At 42.8% G+C, this 18,912-nt stretch overlaps 1 protein-coding gene and 1 pseudogene across 1 annotated transcript; one reads left to right on the plus strand and one right to left on the minus strand.

Annotated features, from left to right (window-relative positions):
• Positions 1 to 6,412: 6,412 nt before the first annotated feature.
• Positions 6,413 to 7,366, plus strand: LOC144275167 (olfactory receptor 14A16-like). Its single transcript, XM_077834316.1, has one exon. It carries the CDS (start codon positions 6,413 to 6,415, stop codon positions 7,364 to 7,366), a length of 954 nt encoding a protein of 317 aa, XP_077690442.1.
• Positions 7,367 to 11,673: 4,307 nt separating this feature from the next.
• On the minus strand, positions 11,674 to 12,251 carry LOC144274111 (olfactory receptor 6F1-like; annotated as a pseudogene).
• Between the last annotated feature and the right edge of the window lie 6,661 nt (positions 12,252 to 18,912).

An 18,912-nucleotide genomic window follows, 5' to 3' on the forward strand; every position in this document is an offset into this window, starting at 1 on the left:
CTGATAACACTGAATGACCTGCTTTTTGGACAAAGGGCTTTCTTCCTTGTCCCCTCCCCTGCCTGTTCTGTTTTCCTTCTTCATCAAACAGCCAGATCAGCAGCCCATTGAAGAGGCAGAAAGCTGTAATTTTCAAAGGTGCCTAAAGGAGTCAGGAGTGCACAACTCCAGCTGAAACACTGTGGGACTTGGGTACCTAAATCCCTTAGGCTCCTTTGAAAACCTCAGTCTGAAGTCGATTTTTCAAAAGAACATGTAGAAGCAGAGATTGTGGCTAGATACACTTCCTCCACATCCTGCCCCTTGCCAATGTGCACCAGTCCTGCCCTGCAGGAACCCCTTTTGTGGGTGACAGGAGAATCCATTCTTATAGATTCACAGATTCATAGATACTAAGGTCAGAAGGGACCATTATGTTCATCCAGTCCGACCTCCTGCACAACGCAGGCCACAGAATCTCACCCACCCACTCCTGCGAAAAACCTCTCCCCTGTGTCTGAGCTATTGAAGTCCTCAGATTGTGGTTTAAAGACTTCAAGGAGCAGAGAATCCCCCAGCAAGTGACCCGTGCCCCATGCTACAGAGGAAGACGAAAAACCTCCAGGGCCTCTTCCAATCTGCCCTGGAGGAAAATTCCTTTCCAACTCCAAATATGGTGATCAGCTAAACCCTGAGTATTTGGGCAAGATTCACCAGCCAGATACCCAAGAAAGATTTTCTGTAGTAACTCAGATCCCACCCCATCTAACATCCCATTACAGGCCATTGGGGCTATTTACCATGAATAGGTAAAGATCAATTAATTACCAAAATCATCTTATCCCATCATACCATCTCCTCCATAAACTTATCGAGTTTAATCTTAAAGCCAGATAGGTCTTTTGCCCCCACTGCTTCCCTTGGAAGGCTATTCCAAAACTTCACTCCTCTGATGGTTAGAAACCTTCGTCTAATTTCAAGTCTAAACTCCCCGATGACCAGTTTATATCCATTTGTTCTTGTGTCCACATTGGTACTGAGCTTAAATAATTCCTCTCTCTCTCCGGTATTTATCCCTCTGATATATTTATAGAGAGCAATCATATCTCCCCTCAACCTTCTTTTAGTTAGGCTAAACATGCCAAGCTCCTTGAGTCTCCTTTCATAAGACAGGTTTTCCATTCCTCGGATCACCCTAGTAGCCCTTCTCTGTACCTGTTCCAGTTTGAATTCATCCTTCTTAAACATGGGAGACCAGAACTGCACACAGTATTCCAGGTGAGGTCTCACCAGTGCCTTGTATAATGGTACTAAAACCTCCTTATCTCTACTGGAAATACCTCGCCTGGTGCATCCCAAGACCGCATTAGCTTTTTTCATGGCCATATCACATTGGCGGCTCATAGTCATCCTATGATCAACCAATACTCCAAGGTCCTTCTCCTCCTCCGTTACTTCTAATTGATGCGTCCCCAGCTTATAACTAAAATTCTTGTTATTAATCCCTATATACATAACCTTACACTTCTCACTGTGAAATTTCATCCTATTACTAAAAAGAAAAGGAGTACTTGTGGCACCTTAGAGACTAACCAATTTATTTGAGCATGAGCTTTCGTGAGCTACAGCTCACTTCATCGGATGCATACCGTGGAAACTGCAGAAGACATTATATACACACAGAGACCATGAAACAATACCTCCTCCCACCCCACTCTCCTGCTGGTAATAGCTTATCTAAAGTGATCATCAAGTTGGGCCATTTCCAGCACAAATCCAGGTTTTCTCACCCTCCGCCCCCCCCCCCCCCCACCTCACTCTCCTGCTGGTAATAGCCCATCCAAAGTGACCACTCTCTTTAAAATGTGTATGATAATCAAGGTGGGCCATTTCCAGCACAAATCCAGGTTTTCTCACCCCCCCCCACCCCCCTCCAAAAACCACACACACAAACTCACTCTCCTGCTCTCATACACATTTTAAAGAGAGTGGTCACTTTGGATGGGCTATTACCAGCAGGAGAGTGAGGTTGGGGGGGGGGGCGAAAGGTGAGCTGGGCCCATCTCAAATTAATTTGCAATTTCCTGATAGAAATAGTCTTCTTCTGTCAGCCACACAACCCTCAGCTCTTACATAGCAGGGAAGGCCCGGTCCTGATCCCACTGCCGTCACTAGCAATAATCCCGCTGACTGCAGCAGTTCCAGGGGTTGATCATAGAGGTGCACGCCGTGTGTTCAGCAGAGCAAATTTCTCCAAGGAAATTTCTTCACTTCACAGGTTTTTGTTTCATTTTTTCCCCATTCCATGGAGAGGTGGCCACATCAAGCAAAGGACATTTGTATGGATGGAAATGTAGGTGGGGAAGGAAATGAAGTCCAGTGTTGCACAGTTAGGAACGGAGAGAGCTACAAACATGGGCTGGGGCTTCCAAGCTGTCTTACCCCAGTTCAAACAGAGAGACGTTAATGGCATCCCTGTGTGTTCCCCCACTGGTCATTGGTGCGGATACACTCCCCCCATGGAAACCAGGAGGCACCCAAATTTCAAAGCTATCCGAGTAACCATTCAGCTTCTAGTGCACTTCCAGAAACTGAGCTTTAAACCATACGAAATGGCGGGAATGGAAATCCTCTAGCCCTCCTTCTGTATTGGCACAAGCGCACAATCCAACACGCAGACTTTCTTAAATTCCATTCTCATTTCGGGTCCCCCAAGATTTCGTGGGGGCCGTGCACTACCTTGGGTAAAATGAGACAGATTGAAACCAGTTTGACCTGCCTCACATCAATAGTTTGATCTCTAGCTTTGAGCAAAATAAACAAAACCTAGAAACTTGTAACGGGGCTCATATCTCCACAACCCTCTCTCAGATGACCCCACATTTAGGTCACTAATCCTACCCTGCACCCTCCTAAGGCACATTAAATTTCAAAAGAATCTGACTAAGCATGTCTTCTGTTTTTTCCTTTTCTTTTTTTTTAGGAAAGGAGGACCTTTAAACAGAAATCATGGTGCAACCTCAACTAGAAGGGCGTTGCTGTGATGGTAATAATATTCATCAGTTCATTTACTGGTTGGGTACCCATCTTGCAGGTTTCTATGAACCCTGCTATTGGAATATTCCAGGAGCATTGAGATGGGATTGTGATGTTCAGCAATGAGAATCTCAGAGACAGGAACAAACAAAAGACTCAACATCACGGCACTGATATTTAGCTCATGTAACCTGGCCTAGTTCCATAGCACTCTGCCAATTTACATTCACTGAGGAACTGGTCTAATTGACTTCAGTGGGGCTGGGGCTGGGGCTGACTTACACAACAGCTGTTTGGGGATCTGGATCCTTTGAGTCCAAGGCAGCTAGAGGTGATTTACAGAAACTGGGGCACTGACCCATTCACTTCAGTGGAGCTACCCTGATTTGAACTTGCTGAGGATCAGAACCACTGATTCCAATTGGTCTCGGGCTGATTTCTACTCTCTGGCTCTTTGTATTTCATCAGTTTCTCTGACATGAATGTCTCGTGTAAAGTACACATTTTTAAACAGTGCATCTGTAGCCAAAGGAGCCTTTTATTTTAATGTTGTCTGCCGGAAGGAAAACAATGTTACTACTGCGAAAGAAAGAAAGAAAGTAAAAGACCTGGGCTATTCATCCCAATAAAAATTGAAGATCAGATGCAGAAAATCTCCACAACACTGTCCCCAGTTCTGTCCCAAGTGGGAATGAATCGCTCTGTCACCCTTACAAGTTATACTTGTAATTCATCTGAGTGGACAAAGAGCTAGGAAAGAGGAGCCTGGTTACGAATGTTTGACTCTTCTTTGGTTCAGTTTCACAGGCAAAGGATATGGGTTGGAAACTGCATCATGGGTCAGATCCCCAGCTGGTGTAAATGGATGTAGCTCCCTGGAAGTCAATGAGTCAGATCCCCAAGTGGTGTAAATAGCCCTCACTACTCTGAAGTCAGTGGAAGTGTATCAAATTACACCAGCCCAGGACCTGGTCCTTAGTTTTTAGTGTTTGTCTCTTAGTGAGGAACTTGAAGCAGCCAGGGCAGCCTGAGCTGTGGGTTCCTCTGGTGGCTGCATCCCAAGAGCTGGTGGTGCAATGCAGGAGAAAAACATCTCTGCTCCCCTAGAGGTGACTATGTGGAGTTAATGAAGGAACAGGCTATTCCAGGCCAGCTGAGACTCTGGTGCCAAGAGGCTCTTAGCTATTGTAGATCCCATGTCTGTGCTACAAATATATGTTTTATTTTGCCATCCTGTGGGGACCCCCTTTGTGATCCAGCCCTGCCTTGTTTTTAGCTAAAGGTCCTTCAAGAGATGCTGTCATCATGTGAGATGCAGGGCAGGTGCTGTTCCCCCTCTGGGGAGTTAGGGTCAACTAGGGCAGGTTGTCAGGATGCTTTGCTCCTGAGGTGAGAGCAGAGCTGGCCTCACAGCCCTGGAGACCAGATTCAGCTATTTAGCCCCAGAGCAGGGATATCTTGGGCTGTGACCTTATTTGAAGATGGCACAAACCAGGATCAGCTCGAGAGCTGGGAGTGTCTTTCAGTCCCTGATCCCATTTAGTCCATCACCTTTCACCCAAGCCTGCCCTAGGAGGGAAGCAGGGAGCGCCCATCTGTGCTAGGAACTGCAGAGAGACCCCTGCAACTCAGGACATCCAGCGAAGGGATCTGACAACAGCTGGTGAATACGACAGTGTTGGGGGCAGGAGAGAGAGAGAGAGAACCAAACAATCCTGGCAGTGGGTGAATAGATAGATAGATAGATAGATAGATAGATAGATAGATAGATAGATAGATAGATAGATAGATAGATAGATAGATAATGAGCAATGATTCCTAACACAGTCGGATCAAATGCATCGCAAATTGGAATAAAGACCAACAAAGTAAGTTTTCTATTTCAATTAAATATGTTAGAGTATTAATATATGGGGCAAATTTAATATCAGAAATATGAATTGCAATTAGAACTCTTGAAGACTTTTACTAACAAATTATGCAGATATCTAGAGATGATCAGATTTTTTTTTCCACCAGAAAAAATTGACTTTTCATTGAGGTTGTGAGAACCAAACAGTTTCAGCTGAAGACTGTTGGAACCTGAAAATTTTTAGGCATAATCAAAAAAAGTTTTCATTGTTATGGATATCAGAGACATTCCATGAAAATATATTCAGCTGAAAACTGAATTTTCCTTTGAAATAAAGTAGAAATTGTCTGACTACTCCTACCTGGAAACTTAGCTTTTTGCCAGGGTGGGGAACATGAATATTGTCCAATAACACCATAATTTCCAACCCCATTCCCTCTATTGCAAACGTGTTTGTCTGTTTCAAAGGGGTAGCTGCAGGATGGTAAAACTGAGTAAGTAGCAAAGTTGGTAGCCCAGAGAATGTGTTTTAAACATACTAACCTCTCTAAACTAAAGCTCTGAGAGTCGAAGCTCCCAGACAAAGCCTGTCTCTCTTTATCCTACCCAAGGACAGGCAGCAGGTTGATGGAACTAGAACCCAGATCTCCACTTCTACCATCATAGCCTCTGTCCCACACTGCTGCCTGCTAAACAAAAATACTGTCAATATGTGCACAGAACATGCACATAGGAAGACACAATCCATCCCCAAAAGAGTTCACATTCAAAGTACACAAGACAGACAAAGGGAAGGGGAGGAAAGAGAGGCAGCGGTGACTGCTCCATGGTCACAAAGTGACAGAGGCAAGACTAGAACAGAAGTCTCCTGACTCACACAGCACAGAAATAAAGTCACAGAGGGGAACCACACAACCTAGCAGTAACTGAGCAATGCGACCAGCCCATCATCACCCAGCAATGGGAGTGCAGCTGGGATCTGGTGCCATAAATCAACATGTAAGTAGACATCAGGCAGTATGTGGGATGTTGGGGTGGAATCATCACAGAAAAGCTGCCATGCGGGAAGCTGGGTGATTCTGTGCTGTATTTCTCAGTTAAGTGGGAATCAGACTGTGCTGACATTTTAGTATTTTAGTTGAGTTGGCCAAGTTGTGAGCCTGCTGTCTGTAGCAATAGGGGCATAATTTTGGCTCAAATTGTTGGATTTGGATTGTACTTCGTTCCATCTTTCATCCTGCATTTGATCAAGCCACATCTTGGGCCAGATCCTCAGATGGTGTAAACTGACCCAGCTCCAGTGACTTTAAGGGAGCGATGCCAATTTACACTCCTGTCATAACGCACCAGAGTAGTGCTCTGGTTGTGAGCGGTGAGGAGCCCTCACTACTCCAGACAATGGAAGTGACAAGTGCTGTACACCTTTGACATTCACATCATGAGACATCATGGAGAGGGGAATCAGAGTCATTCCCTCTCTCACTATAACCCTGACCATTGCTTTTCTCCTTTCCTCCACAGCCATCACACGAACTAAGAAAGAAAATGTCCAACCAAACCACCGTGACCGAGTTCCTTCTCCTGGGATTCTCTGATGTTCGAGAGCTGCAGATTTTGCACTTCATTGTGTTTCTAGTGCTTTATCTGGCAGCCCTGACAGGGAATCTTCTCATCATCACAGCCATAGCTCTTGACCACCACCTTCACACCCCCATGTACTTCTTCCTGATGAGTTTGTCCATCCTAGACCTCGGCTCGATCTCTGTCACCATCCCCAAATCTATGGCCAATTCCCTTATGAACACCAGGTCCATTTCCTATTCTGGATGTGTCGCCCAAGTCTTTTTCCTCATCTTCTTTGCTGAGGCCGACTTTGTCTTACTCACCATCATGGCGTACGATCGATACATCGCCATCTGCAAACCACTGCACTATGAGACTATAATGAACAGGAGAGCTTGTGTCCAAATGACAGCCATTGCCTGGATCAGTGTAATCCTCTATTCTTCATTGCATACCGGGAACACGTTTTCGATAACCTTCTGTGGAGGCAACATGGTTGATCAGTTCTTCTGTGAAATCCCCCAGCTATTCAAGATCGCCTGCTCTAACTCGTACTTCAATGAAGTTGGGGTTATTGAATTTAGTGTGTGTTTAACTCTAAGTTGCTTTGTTTTTATAATTGTGACATATGTTCAGATCTTGACCACGGTATTGAGAATCCCCTCTGAGCAGGGCCGACATAAAACCTTCTCCACATGCCTTCCTCACCTCATTGTAATTTCCATGTTTCTTTCCACTGGTGTCTTTGCCTACGTGAAACCCATCTCCAGCTCTCCGTCAACTCTGGATCTCGTGGTGGCTGTTCTCTATTCCGTGCTGCCGCCAGTGATGAATCCGATCATCTACAGCATAAAGAACAAGGAAATCAAAGCTTCCCTGAGGAAACTGACTGGGTGGAGGTTATTCAACAAGAATAAAATGTCTGCGTTTCTCTGATGAACGTGGTTTTATCTGTGTTGTTTTAGCAAATACAATCAACTGATGACATTACTGTCCCCATAAGAATATGGTGTGTGATTTTTTTTATGCAAAATGCTGTCTGTATAGTGGTAAATCCACACTAACTCCACTAAGTCAGTGGAGTTCTTCCAGGTTTATAGCAGTATAAGTAAGATGAAAATCTATCGATCTCATGCTTTTATACTGCCACCCCTCACCATGTTATCTGAGTACCTTCCACATAAAATCATTAGCCATTAGATTTCATGGAGTCTCTGGTTCTTCTCCTTTTTGGGGGTCAAAACTTTGCTTGGGGTATGATGGCTTTTGGGTTTCTGTTTGCTGGTGTGACAGAGTGGGATACGGCAGCATCAGATCATGAACTCTGTGTTTTGCTGTCTGGGTAAATATTGACATGGTGACTGCAGAACTCTGGCCTTGCTCAATAGCCGTCTATCGCTCTTTGTTCATGGCAGCTCTCCTACCTGAGAAAGGTGCATGTTACTTTACTGAAGAAAGAAGAGAAATCACTCAGAGAAATCAAAACTGAAGGATGGGGCCTTTGATTTTTGTTGCCTTTCACCTACAGGCCCTGCTGCATGGAACAAGTCTTTTGCTGTATAGGGAGTCTGGAAGTGATGGGTGGGGGGGAGGAGCATGGCTGGTGGGTCTGGAAGTCTTAATTTTAGCACATGACAAAGAGACAGGGACCTATTTAAGTGCAGAGTCCTACTCTGTGTCAGGTGCCAGCCATAATCCCATGTAAGAAGGACTTGCAGGAGTTTGTTCTATCTAATCTAATCTATCTGTCTATTGTAGGATTTCACACTGTCACCCACCACCATGCTATCTGAGTACCTTCCACATAAAATCGGGAGCCATAGCAAAGCCCCTAGTAGACCCTAAGGAGCCAGAGACTCCATTCCTTTTTTTGTTCTTCCCCTCAGGGTAAAAGATATGATTGTGGTATCAGTGCAGTTGTTTGGTTCTTGCTTCTTTCTCAGATTTTTTAAATTTTATTTTAGGGTTTTTTTTTTTTGTTTTTTTTTTACTGGTGGATTGATTTGTTTCTTTATGAGGTGGGAGTGCCTGGGGACAGGAGCGCTGGAAGCTCCTAGAAGTGGTCGGGGGGCACCGATACCTGAACCAAGGCCCCACCCCCACACGGCCTCTTCCCCCGAGGCCCCACCCTCGTGCCACCTCTCCCCCCCAAGGCCCTTCCCCACGCTTGCTCCTCTCTGCCCCCTCCCCACCATCGGTCTCCCTTAAGGCCAGTAAAAAGTGGGAGAACATACCCTTCCCACTTTTAAAAGTGATGGGGCCATGGCCCCCTGCCCCCCCACCCCCATCTCCATTCTGGTTCCTCTGCCTGGGGAGAGGCTGAGTGTTTGGGTAGACAGTGTTGTCAGTGTTTTCTCCTTTATTGGGCGTGCCCGTATCTCATCTCCTTGCTGGGGTTTTCCGAGCAATGGGTGAAGTAACATCCTGTATTGGCCCAATTTCTGTTGTTGGGAAAGACAAATTTCCAAGCTTACACAGAGCTCTTCCTCGGGTTTGGGAAAGGTGTCACAGCTAAATACAAGTTTCAGAGTGGTAGCCGTATTAGTCTGTATCAGCACGTTTTAAATTTTCATCCAGATTTGGGATAAAAACCAATTTCAAAATATTGGAACTTCCTCTACAATGAAAATTCCAACCAGCTCTAATTAGGGCTGGGACTTCCAAAGATGCCAAAGGGACATAGGTGCAAAAATTCTATTGAAACTCTCTCAGGTTCCTTTGGTAAACCCAGCCTACGTCTTTACGCTCCTTTGAAATCCCCAGCCTTAATAAGTAAAACACTTTCCAAAAGGTAGGGGGATACAAAGGTAAAAGTTAAAGTTTATTTACACTTTGATGATAAGACTGGTCTAGATATAAATATACAAAAATAGAAATAAGTCAGGCATCAAGGGCAAGATATGTAAAGGTATTTAGGAACCTAGTGGGATTCTCAAAAGCATCTAGGCGTCTATCACCCATTAAAATCAATAGGTCCCATCAACAGATGATGACACTAAACTGGGAGGAGTGGTAGATACGCTGGAGGGTAGGGATAGGATACAGAGGGACATAGACAAATTGGAGGATTGGGCCAAAAGAAATCTGATGAGGTTCAACAAGGACAAGTGCGGAGTCCTGCACTTAGGACAGAAGAATCCAATGCACCGCTACAGACTAGGGACCGAATGGCTCAGCAGCAGTACTGCAGAGAAGGACCTAGGGGTGACAGTGGACGAGAAGCTGGATATGAGTCAACAGTGTGCCCTTGTTGCCAAGAAGGCCAATGGCATTTTGGGGTGTATAAGGAGGGGCATTGCCAGCAGATCGAGGGATGTGATCGTTCCCCTCTATTCGACATTGGTGACATCTGGAGTACTGTGTCCAGTTTTGGGCCCCACACTACAAGATGGATGTGGAAAAGCTGGAGAGAGTCCAGCGAAGGGCAACAAAAATGATTAGGGGGCTGGAATACATGACTTATGAGGAGAGGCTGAGGGAACTGGGATTGTTTAGTCTACGGAAGAGAAGAATGAGGGGGCATTTGATAGCTGCTTTTAACTACCTGAAAGGTGGATCTAAAGAGGATGGATCTAGACTATTCTCAGTGATAGCAGATGACAGGACAAGGAGTAATGGTCTCAAGTTTCAGGGGGGAGATTTAGGTTGGATATTAGGAAAAACTTTTTCACTAGGAGGGTGGTGAAACACTGGAATGCGTTACCTAGGAAGGTGGTGGAATCCCCTTCCTTAGAAGTTTTTAAGGTCAGGCTTGACAAAGCCCTGGCTGGGATGATTTAGTTGGGGATTGGTCCTGCTCTGGGCAGGGGGTTGGACTAGATGACCTCCAGAGGTCCCTTCCAACTCTGATATTTTATGATTCTATGAACAGTTATGTTTTGAGAACTATCAGTTAGCCAGTTTTTAATCAATTTACTGTTGTTTTTGTGTAGTGTTATTTTTTTAAATAGTGTGATGTTACCCTGAATCAAACCTTTAGAAAAATGCAAGTCTATTACATAAACACCATTGCCTTTATCAATCAGAAATGTCACAGTTAAATCAAGTTCATTTGATAAAAAACATTCTGTGAAAACATATTGATCACCATTAATTGAACTTCTTTCTCCCTTGTAATTCCTTTTGGTTGAAAAATGACCATTTTCAAAAACGAAATTGTTTGTAAAGAACTGTTGATTTAGTGAATTTTTGTTTTCTTTTTTTAATTAAATTTTTCATTTCAATTTTCGACAACATTTAAATGGAAAACTTTATAAAAAACATTATTGACTTGTTTCAATTAACCAACATGTAGGATCCCCAAACTTAGAACCTTTAAAAAGGGAAATAAATTTGATTTTTTGAAATTCTTCACTAATTAAAAAAAAAAATCCACCATCGTTGTTCATCATTCTGTATTTCCTGCATGTTGTTCTTTAGTCTGCTGTTTAATAATTTTTCAGCTATTGAACAAGGGAACAGACACAATGTTGTGTGAGTTGGCCAACCAGTCATACATCACAGATAATGAAAATTCTGGAGTTGCTACAAATTTAAACTTAGAACAAACTTCTGAGTGCAGATTCAGTGTCACTAAGGTCTTGATCCTGCACACGCTTTATGCCCAAGCTTTCTTTCCTAGTGTGAGTAGTCCCGTTAGAGTCAACTGGACGACTCAAAATAATATAATTTAGCACTTGAGTAAGGATCTCAGGATGGGGGCCTAAATGTGAATTGCTAAAAGTAATGTCCACATAGGGCCTGATCAAAAGGCCATTTAATTCAGCTGAAAGATGTTCGTTGATGCCAATGGGCTGTTGATGAGACCTCTCAAGAGATTTTAAGGGACAGATTTTCAAAAGTATTTGTAGCTACCACTGAAATCAATGGGATTTTGGTGCCTCATCTGCTGAAGTGCTTTGGAAAAGCCCACTAAACAACTATCTGCATCTTTAGACACCTAAATATCTTCAAAAATATGCCCCTTAGGAGCTCACGTCTGATAGATTTTCAATAAAAATTAGGCTCCTAGAAGCTAGATCTTTAATGGTATTTAGGGGTCTATCTGAATCTTTAGGTGCCTAAATTCCTTTGCAAATCTGGCCCTTAGGCACTTCTGAACATTTTACCCAAATACCAAAGTTGTAAATGTAAAATTGGAACCAGGATTAAAAGAACAACAACAAGGACAGTTACTACCAAAGGGAACATGAACACAGGCTGAGAATCAGACCCAGTAACATCTAAGCCATTCAAAAACAACTTCATGGCCCACTGAATACCTTCCATAAAGTCTCCTTCACCTCTTCGTTTCTCAGACTGTCAATGAAGAGGTTTAACAGCGGAGTTACAATAGTATTCAAAGTGTTGACAGTCTTGTTCATGTCCAAGGCATTCTGTTTGGAAGTCCTGACATACAGGAAGATGGTGGAGCTGTACCATATAATCACAAGAGTGAGACAGGAAGAGCAAGTGGAAAAGGCCTTTTGCTGGCCTTGGGCTGACGGGATTCTCAGTATGGTGGAGAGGGTGTAAATGTAGGAGACCAGAATTATTGAACATAATCCCAGGATGACGATGATCGAGATGATAAAAGCTGCCATCTCAAACACATAGGTGTCTGTGCAGGAGAGAATGATTGAGGAATCTATGCTGCAGGAGAAATGAGTAATGACATTAGTGCCACAGAAGGACAACCTAACTCTCAGAGATTCTGGGATAGAAATAGCCAGGAAACTACACACCCAGGAGCCAAGGGCCAGCTGAGCAGACAAGAGGTGCTGTTCATGATGGTGCTATAGTGCAATGGGTAGCAAATAGCCAGATAGCAGTCATAGGCCATGGCAGAGAAGAGGAAATATTCTGTGCCGCCCAGGGAGAAAATGAAGTATATCTACAGGATGCAGCTACTAAAGGGGATGGTTCTGCTTTTCCCCAGGAAAATCGCAATGGTCTTGGGAACACAGGCTCTGGTGTATCATATCTCCAGCAAGGAGAGGTAGCAAAGGAAGAAGTACATGCGGGTGCGGAGTTGATAGCTGGCCCTCACTAGGACTAGGATGGCAACATTTTCTGCAACTGTCAGGACATACATCATGGCAAACACCACAAAAAGAGAGATCCGCAAATATTGACTACCGGGGAAGCCCAGAAGGATAAATTCCTGTATCCTGGACTGGTTTGCCTTCTCTTTTCCAGTCACAGGCTCCATCTGTCAAGATACAAGAGACCATAATTCAGGAGAAGCTTTGTTACCTGGATTGTTAGACATCACAGATACAGTTTTCAAGGGTGCCTGTCAAGGTTCCTTCCCCACTCTGAACTCTAGGGTACAGATGTGGGGACCTGCGTGAAAGACCCCCTAAGCTTATTCTTACCAGCTTAGGTTAAAAACTTCCCCAAGGTACAAACTTTGCCTTGTCCTTGAACCCTATGCTGCCACCACCAAGCGTGTTACACAAAGAACAGGGAAAGAGCCCACTTGGAGACATCTTCCCCCAAAATATCCCCCCAAGCCCTACATCCCCTTTCCTGGGGAAGGCTTGATGAAAAACCTCATCAATTTGTACAGGTGAACACAGACCCAAACCCTTGGAACTTAAGAACAATGAAAAAGCAATCAGGTTCTTAAAAGAAGAATTTTAATGAAAGAAAAGGTAAAAGAATCACCTCTGTAAAATCAGGATGGTAAATACCTTACAGGGTAATCAGATTCAAAACATAGAGAATCCCTCTAGGCAAAACCTTAAGTTACAAAAAGACACAAAAACAGGAATATACATTCCATTCAGCACAGACTATTTTACCCACCGTTAAACAAAAGGAAACCTAATGTATTTCTAGCTAGATTACTGACCAACTTTTTACAGGAGTTCTGAGCTGCATTCCTGATCTGTTCCCGGCAAAAGCATCACGCAGACAGACAGACCCTTTGTTCCTCCCCCTCCAGCTTTGAAAGTATCTTGTCTCCTCATTGGTCATTTTGGTCAGGTGCCAGTGAGGTTATCCTAGCATCTTAGCCCTTTACAAGTGAAAGGGTTTTGCCTCTGGCCAGGAGGGATTTTATAGCACTGTACACAGAAAGGTGGTTACCCTTCCCTTTGTGTTTATGACAGTTCCTAAATGATATAGAAGCCTAAATCCCATTACAAAATCATGTAAGTTGCTTAGGAGCCAAAAAGCTAGAGTTTCAAAAGTGTTTAGATGTCAACGTTGCAGACTGACAAAAATGCTTAAGCAGGTTAGGCACCTAATGTGGTTAGGTGTTTTTGAAAATCCCACTGAGCATCTATCTGAAGCTTTAGACATCTTCATACTTTTGAAAATCTATCTCTGAAAGATTAAAGCTCTTTTGAAAATTGGATTTAGGCTCTCTTGTCACCCAGGGCCAGATTTTAAATGGCATTTAGGCATGTAGTGAGATTTTCAAAAACACCAAGGCACCTAAACACGTTGAATTCATTGATGCATAGATTCCAAAGTCAGAAGGGACTATTGTGATCATCTGACCTTCTGTATAACACAGGACATAGACCTTCTCCAAAATAATTTATAGAGCAGATCTTTTGAAAAAACATCCAATCCTGATTGAAAAATTCTCAGTGATGGAGAATCCACTGTGACCGTTAGTAAATTGCTCCAAAAGTTAATTACTCTCACTGTACGCCATATTTCCAGTCTGATTTTGCCTAGCTTAAACTTCCAGCCATTGTATGGTGTTATCCCTTTCTATGCTAGACTGAAGAGACCATGAAGGAATTTATTAACCTTCTTTTTGTTAAGCTAAATAGATTGAGCTCCTTGGGTCTGTCACTATAAGGCGTGCTTCCTAAACTTTTAATCATTCTCATGGCTCTTCTCTGAACCCTCTCCAATTGCTCAACGTCCTTTTTGAACTGTTGACACGAGAACTGGACATAGTCTTTTTCCTGTTTATGCATCCAAGAATTGCATTAGTCCTTTTGGCACAGCATCACACTGGGAGCTCATGTTCAGCTGATTATCCACCATGACCGCCAAATCTTTTTCCGAATCACTGTTACCCACAATAGAGTTCCACATCCTGCAAGTATGTCCTACATGCTTTGTTCCTAGATGTAGACATTCACATTTAGCCATAGTAAAATCATATTGTTTGCTTGCGCCCAGCTTACCAAGCGATCCAGATCGCTCTGTAACCCTGTCCTCTTCATTATTAACTACTTCCTCATTTTTGTGTCATTTGCAAACTTTATCAGTGATGAGTTTATGTCATCTTCCATATCATTAAAGAATGTTAAATAGAGTTAGGATATGAACAGAACCCGCTTGGACCCCACTGGAAACATACCTGTTCCAAGACAATTCCCTTTAACAATTACATTTTGAGACCTAACCGTGAGCCAGCTTTTAGTCCATGTATTGTGTGCCATGTTATTTTTGTATCCTTCTAGTTGTTTAGTCAAAATGTCAGGCAGCACTAAGTCAAATGCCATAGAGAAGTCTATTATATCAACACTATTGCCTTTATCAATCACAATTGTAATGTCATCAAAAATGATACCAAGTTAGTTTGACAGGATCTATTTACCATAAACCCACGTTAAATGACATTAATTATATTACTTTATTTCTTTATTAATTGAGTCCCTTATCAGTGTAACGATGCTGGTTCTGGCGGGACCCAACGGAGAGTGCCCATTCAGGACAAATAGCTTCAAGCAGGGCAGTTACAGCCCAAGGCTGGGGTTTCTGTGCACACCAAGGCAAACCAAACCAGTCAGACAGAGAAGACTTTGCTTTTACCCCACTGGCTAACCACAAGTCACACAAGCAATTCCCTTAGACACCCCAGTTTCCCAGTATCACCACCAGTGCCACTCGTTATGGGGACAAATGGTGATGAAAACCAATAGCCCAGTAAAAGAAAAAAGGTTCTCTCCATCCCAAAGGACCAAGCCTCAAACCCAGGTCAATATACAAATCAGATCTGACCCACAAATCACACAGTTGCCAATCCTTTAGAATCTAAAATCTAAAGGTTTATTCATAAAAAGAAAAGATATAGACGAGAGCTAGAATTGGTTCAATGGAATCAATGACATACAGTGATGGCAAAGTTCTTGGTTCAGGCTTGCAGCAGTGAGAGAATAAACTGCAGGTTCAAATCAAGTCTCAGGAGAACATCCACAGCTGGGATGGGTCTTTCAGTCCTTGGTTCAAAGCTTCAGTGTAGCAAAGTCCCTCCAGAGGGATGAAGCAGGACTGAAGACAAGATGGAGGAGCTGCAGCAGCTTTTTATAGTCTCTTGCCATGTGGTCTTTCTTTCTTTGTGCCAAAGAGAAGCTGTCCATCACCTGGCCTGGAAACACCTGAGAGTTCTGTCCACAGGCAGGTCCCTGCATACCTTGCAGAGTCCCAAGGCGTGTCTGCTTTCTTTCAATGGGTCAATTGTATATCTGGTGGTCCTTAATGGGCCACCAAGCAGCCTAGGCAGAGCTGACACCAGCTTGCCTGGGGTGTCACGGAGAAGCGTAGCATAAGTTTGAAATACAGACAGTATAGAGCCAATATTCATAACTTTAACAACAAAAATAATACACACAAATAGACAGCATAATCAGCACCAGCAAACCATAACCTTGTCTTTGACACCTTATTTGACTCCCTTTATACAAGATTTGGTGCCACTACAGGACTTTGGTTGCAACAATGATCTATACGGTCCCAGCTTATGTCAATCACCTCACAATCAGCCACTCCCTTATCTTGCCTGACAGGCCTATAATTACCTTGGTCCTCCCATTTACCCTTTTTCAATATTGGCACAACATGAGCTTTCTTCCAGTGTTTCAACAGTAAAGGCCCAGTGAGCTCCTCAGCTAGCATTTTTTACACTCCTGGATGCGGGTTATCTGGATCTGCTGATTTAAAAATGTCTAACTTTAGTAGCTTCTGTTTAACATCCTCCTGAGGTACTAGTGGGTTTGAGTGGGTGTTAGCCACCTAGATGCTTTTGAAAATCCCACTAGGTGCCTAAATACCTTTAAAAATCTGGCCCTTAGCTGCTGTTGAAAATTTTACCCCACCCCACACAGTGACCAAATTCATTTGGTCCACAGATCTTCTAACATCTGGAGAAATAAATGATACTTTGTATTGAATTCTGTTCTTCTCAGTCCTCCTGATGAGAAACAATCTCATCATCCATGGGAGTGGACGCTTCCTTCTGTATGCAAATAGCAGCAATAGGGAAATCCAGGACTCAGAGGGTGAAAACCAACACACCGAATCAGTTTTCCATCTCCACCCCAGTCTTGAATTCTGTAGGTCACAAGAGATGCTCATGGAGTTAAACAGTTAAAATGCATTATTGGATGTTCCTTGAATGTTCAAGTCAGAATCCTAGTGCCTGAATAATTATTACCACCTCCCCATCTCCCTAAGCCTCAATCAGCTACAACTTACAACTAGAGTTTGTCAAGAAACAGGGCAAGGGAAGGGAAGGGGATCCTGATCATTTCATCATTTTTCCCATTGACACTGGAAATGTTGATGGCACTTTTGATCTACTAATTGTTCATTCAATCTTCAGCCAGTGCTATTCCTTGTCAAAAGTCCCTCCACGCTGTTAGCTGGGATTTTCAAAGGGGTTTAAGAGAGTTTGGTACCCAATACCCATTGAACTCCATTAAGTTACGGACACACGGCATGTAGAGTTTCCCTTGATTCTGGATGTCCATATTTAAGGGATGATCTTGACTTGCAGTCTGGAGAATCACTGATATGCAAATCCCATTTTAACAGATCTGCGGAATTTAGCATGAAGAAGAATAGGAAGAAAAATATCCCAGTTTCCCTGAAAATTTCCTTTCTTCTAATATTAAGGTAAATGGGTCAGTCTTGTCCTCTGCTATTTTCTCCTTCATGAATCTCTGCTGTGCTCTGCGGCAGGCAGGACTTGTCTTTGTTCCTCAAAGGCTCTACGATGAACATTTTACATCGGTATATTCCAAGGCAGAGAATCCTAATCTCTAGTTCCAGCACAACATTGCCAAACTTGAACTCCTAATCTTTTCTCCTAGATTCTCCCTCATTTTCCATTCTCCAGCTCATTTCAGAACTCAGCTACCCTTCCCAATACACACCTTTGGAACGCTGGGGTTATTTATGTGTCTTCTTCTGAGTCCAGGACCATGATTTTTGTCTTTGGTGAAGATTTTCAGAGGCAAAGAGGGCAATTCTGTGGCCCAACTCCCATTGAAAATCCTTTGACAATCTCCCCATTTGTATCAAACATTAAAACTGATTTTACATTTTGCCCAGGATCAAATTCTAACAACCAAGGAACAGACGTCATGGCTAGGCTTGGAAGGATTAGATTTTTATTGGTGAATGTTGATAAATGTCGATTTCAACACACACACACACACAAACTGATGAAAATGTATTTCCATCGATAATACTCAAAATTTACAAATAGGCAAAGTAAGAAAAATACTGCGGGAGAACTTATTAGAGTCAAAATCCAGTGATTTAGACTTTTGAATTCGGCTTACAAATGGATTAGTGAATGAATAGTGAAAACAGGTATGATCTGTTGAATTAAGGATATTTACTTTCTATAGTTTAACACGTGATGTTGACAATTTGTATTTTAATGGTTTATAGAGCTTTCACTTTTTGAATCTCAGTGTTAACTATCATTTGTCTGACAGTCTCCCACGCCCCACCCCCATAATTTTGTACAACTATGAACACTGAAATAAATAAAAAGTGGAGAAAATGCTTGAAAATAAACAGTGACAGTACCCATCAAAATTATAAAAAATAAAAATAAAATGCTGCCAAGCCTATCCATGACATATTAACATACAAGTGAGAACAGAACAAGAATTTCATACAGAATTATGTACCAGACAGTGCTTAATTGACAATGCTCTTTAAGTATAATCCCTAGCTTTTGTGCAATGCTTTTCATCAGTAGATCTCAACGCATTTTACAACCGGAGTCAGGGTCATTGTCCCCATTTTACAAAAGAAGAAATTATAAACCATAATAAATGTATCTGATTTTGCAGTGCCGGACCTTAGAGGCACATTCCATGCTCAGCTGAGACAGAAATAAGGCTTTGCCCTGAAGGATAAACGGTTGATTATCACTGTGCAATGGGATTTTCAAAGGAGTTCAAAGCAATTAAAAATTCAAATCTCATTGTGATTCAGTAGAATGTAAATGCCTGATTCCCACAAACTCTTTTAAAAATCGCACCCATAATGATTATCCTCCTTATGCTAATCTGAGCTAGTCTGGCAAAGATAATAATACTTTGTACTTATAAACCTCTTTACATCTTCAAATCAATGTCCAGTCCTAAGCTATTTTATTCTACAACAGGTTGAAAAGAACTCCCTTTGTAGCCATAACTTCAGTGTTGTTTGGAATGGGCCCAATGCCCCTCTGTAGTAAATAATTAATCATTATCAATCCTCTGCCATATGAGGAGAAAGTAGGGCAGAGGGGT

This window comes from Eretmochelys imbricata, chromosome 14, assembly GCF_965152235.1.
Source record: "Eretmochelys imbricata isolate rEreImb1 chromosome 14, rEreImb1.hap1, whole genome shotgun sequence".
In the NCBI taxonomy this organism is placed as follows: domain Eukaryota; kingdom Metazoa; phylum Chordata; order Testudines; family Cheloniidae; genus Eretmochelys; species Eretmochelys imbricata.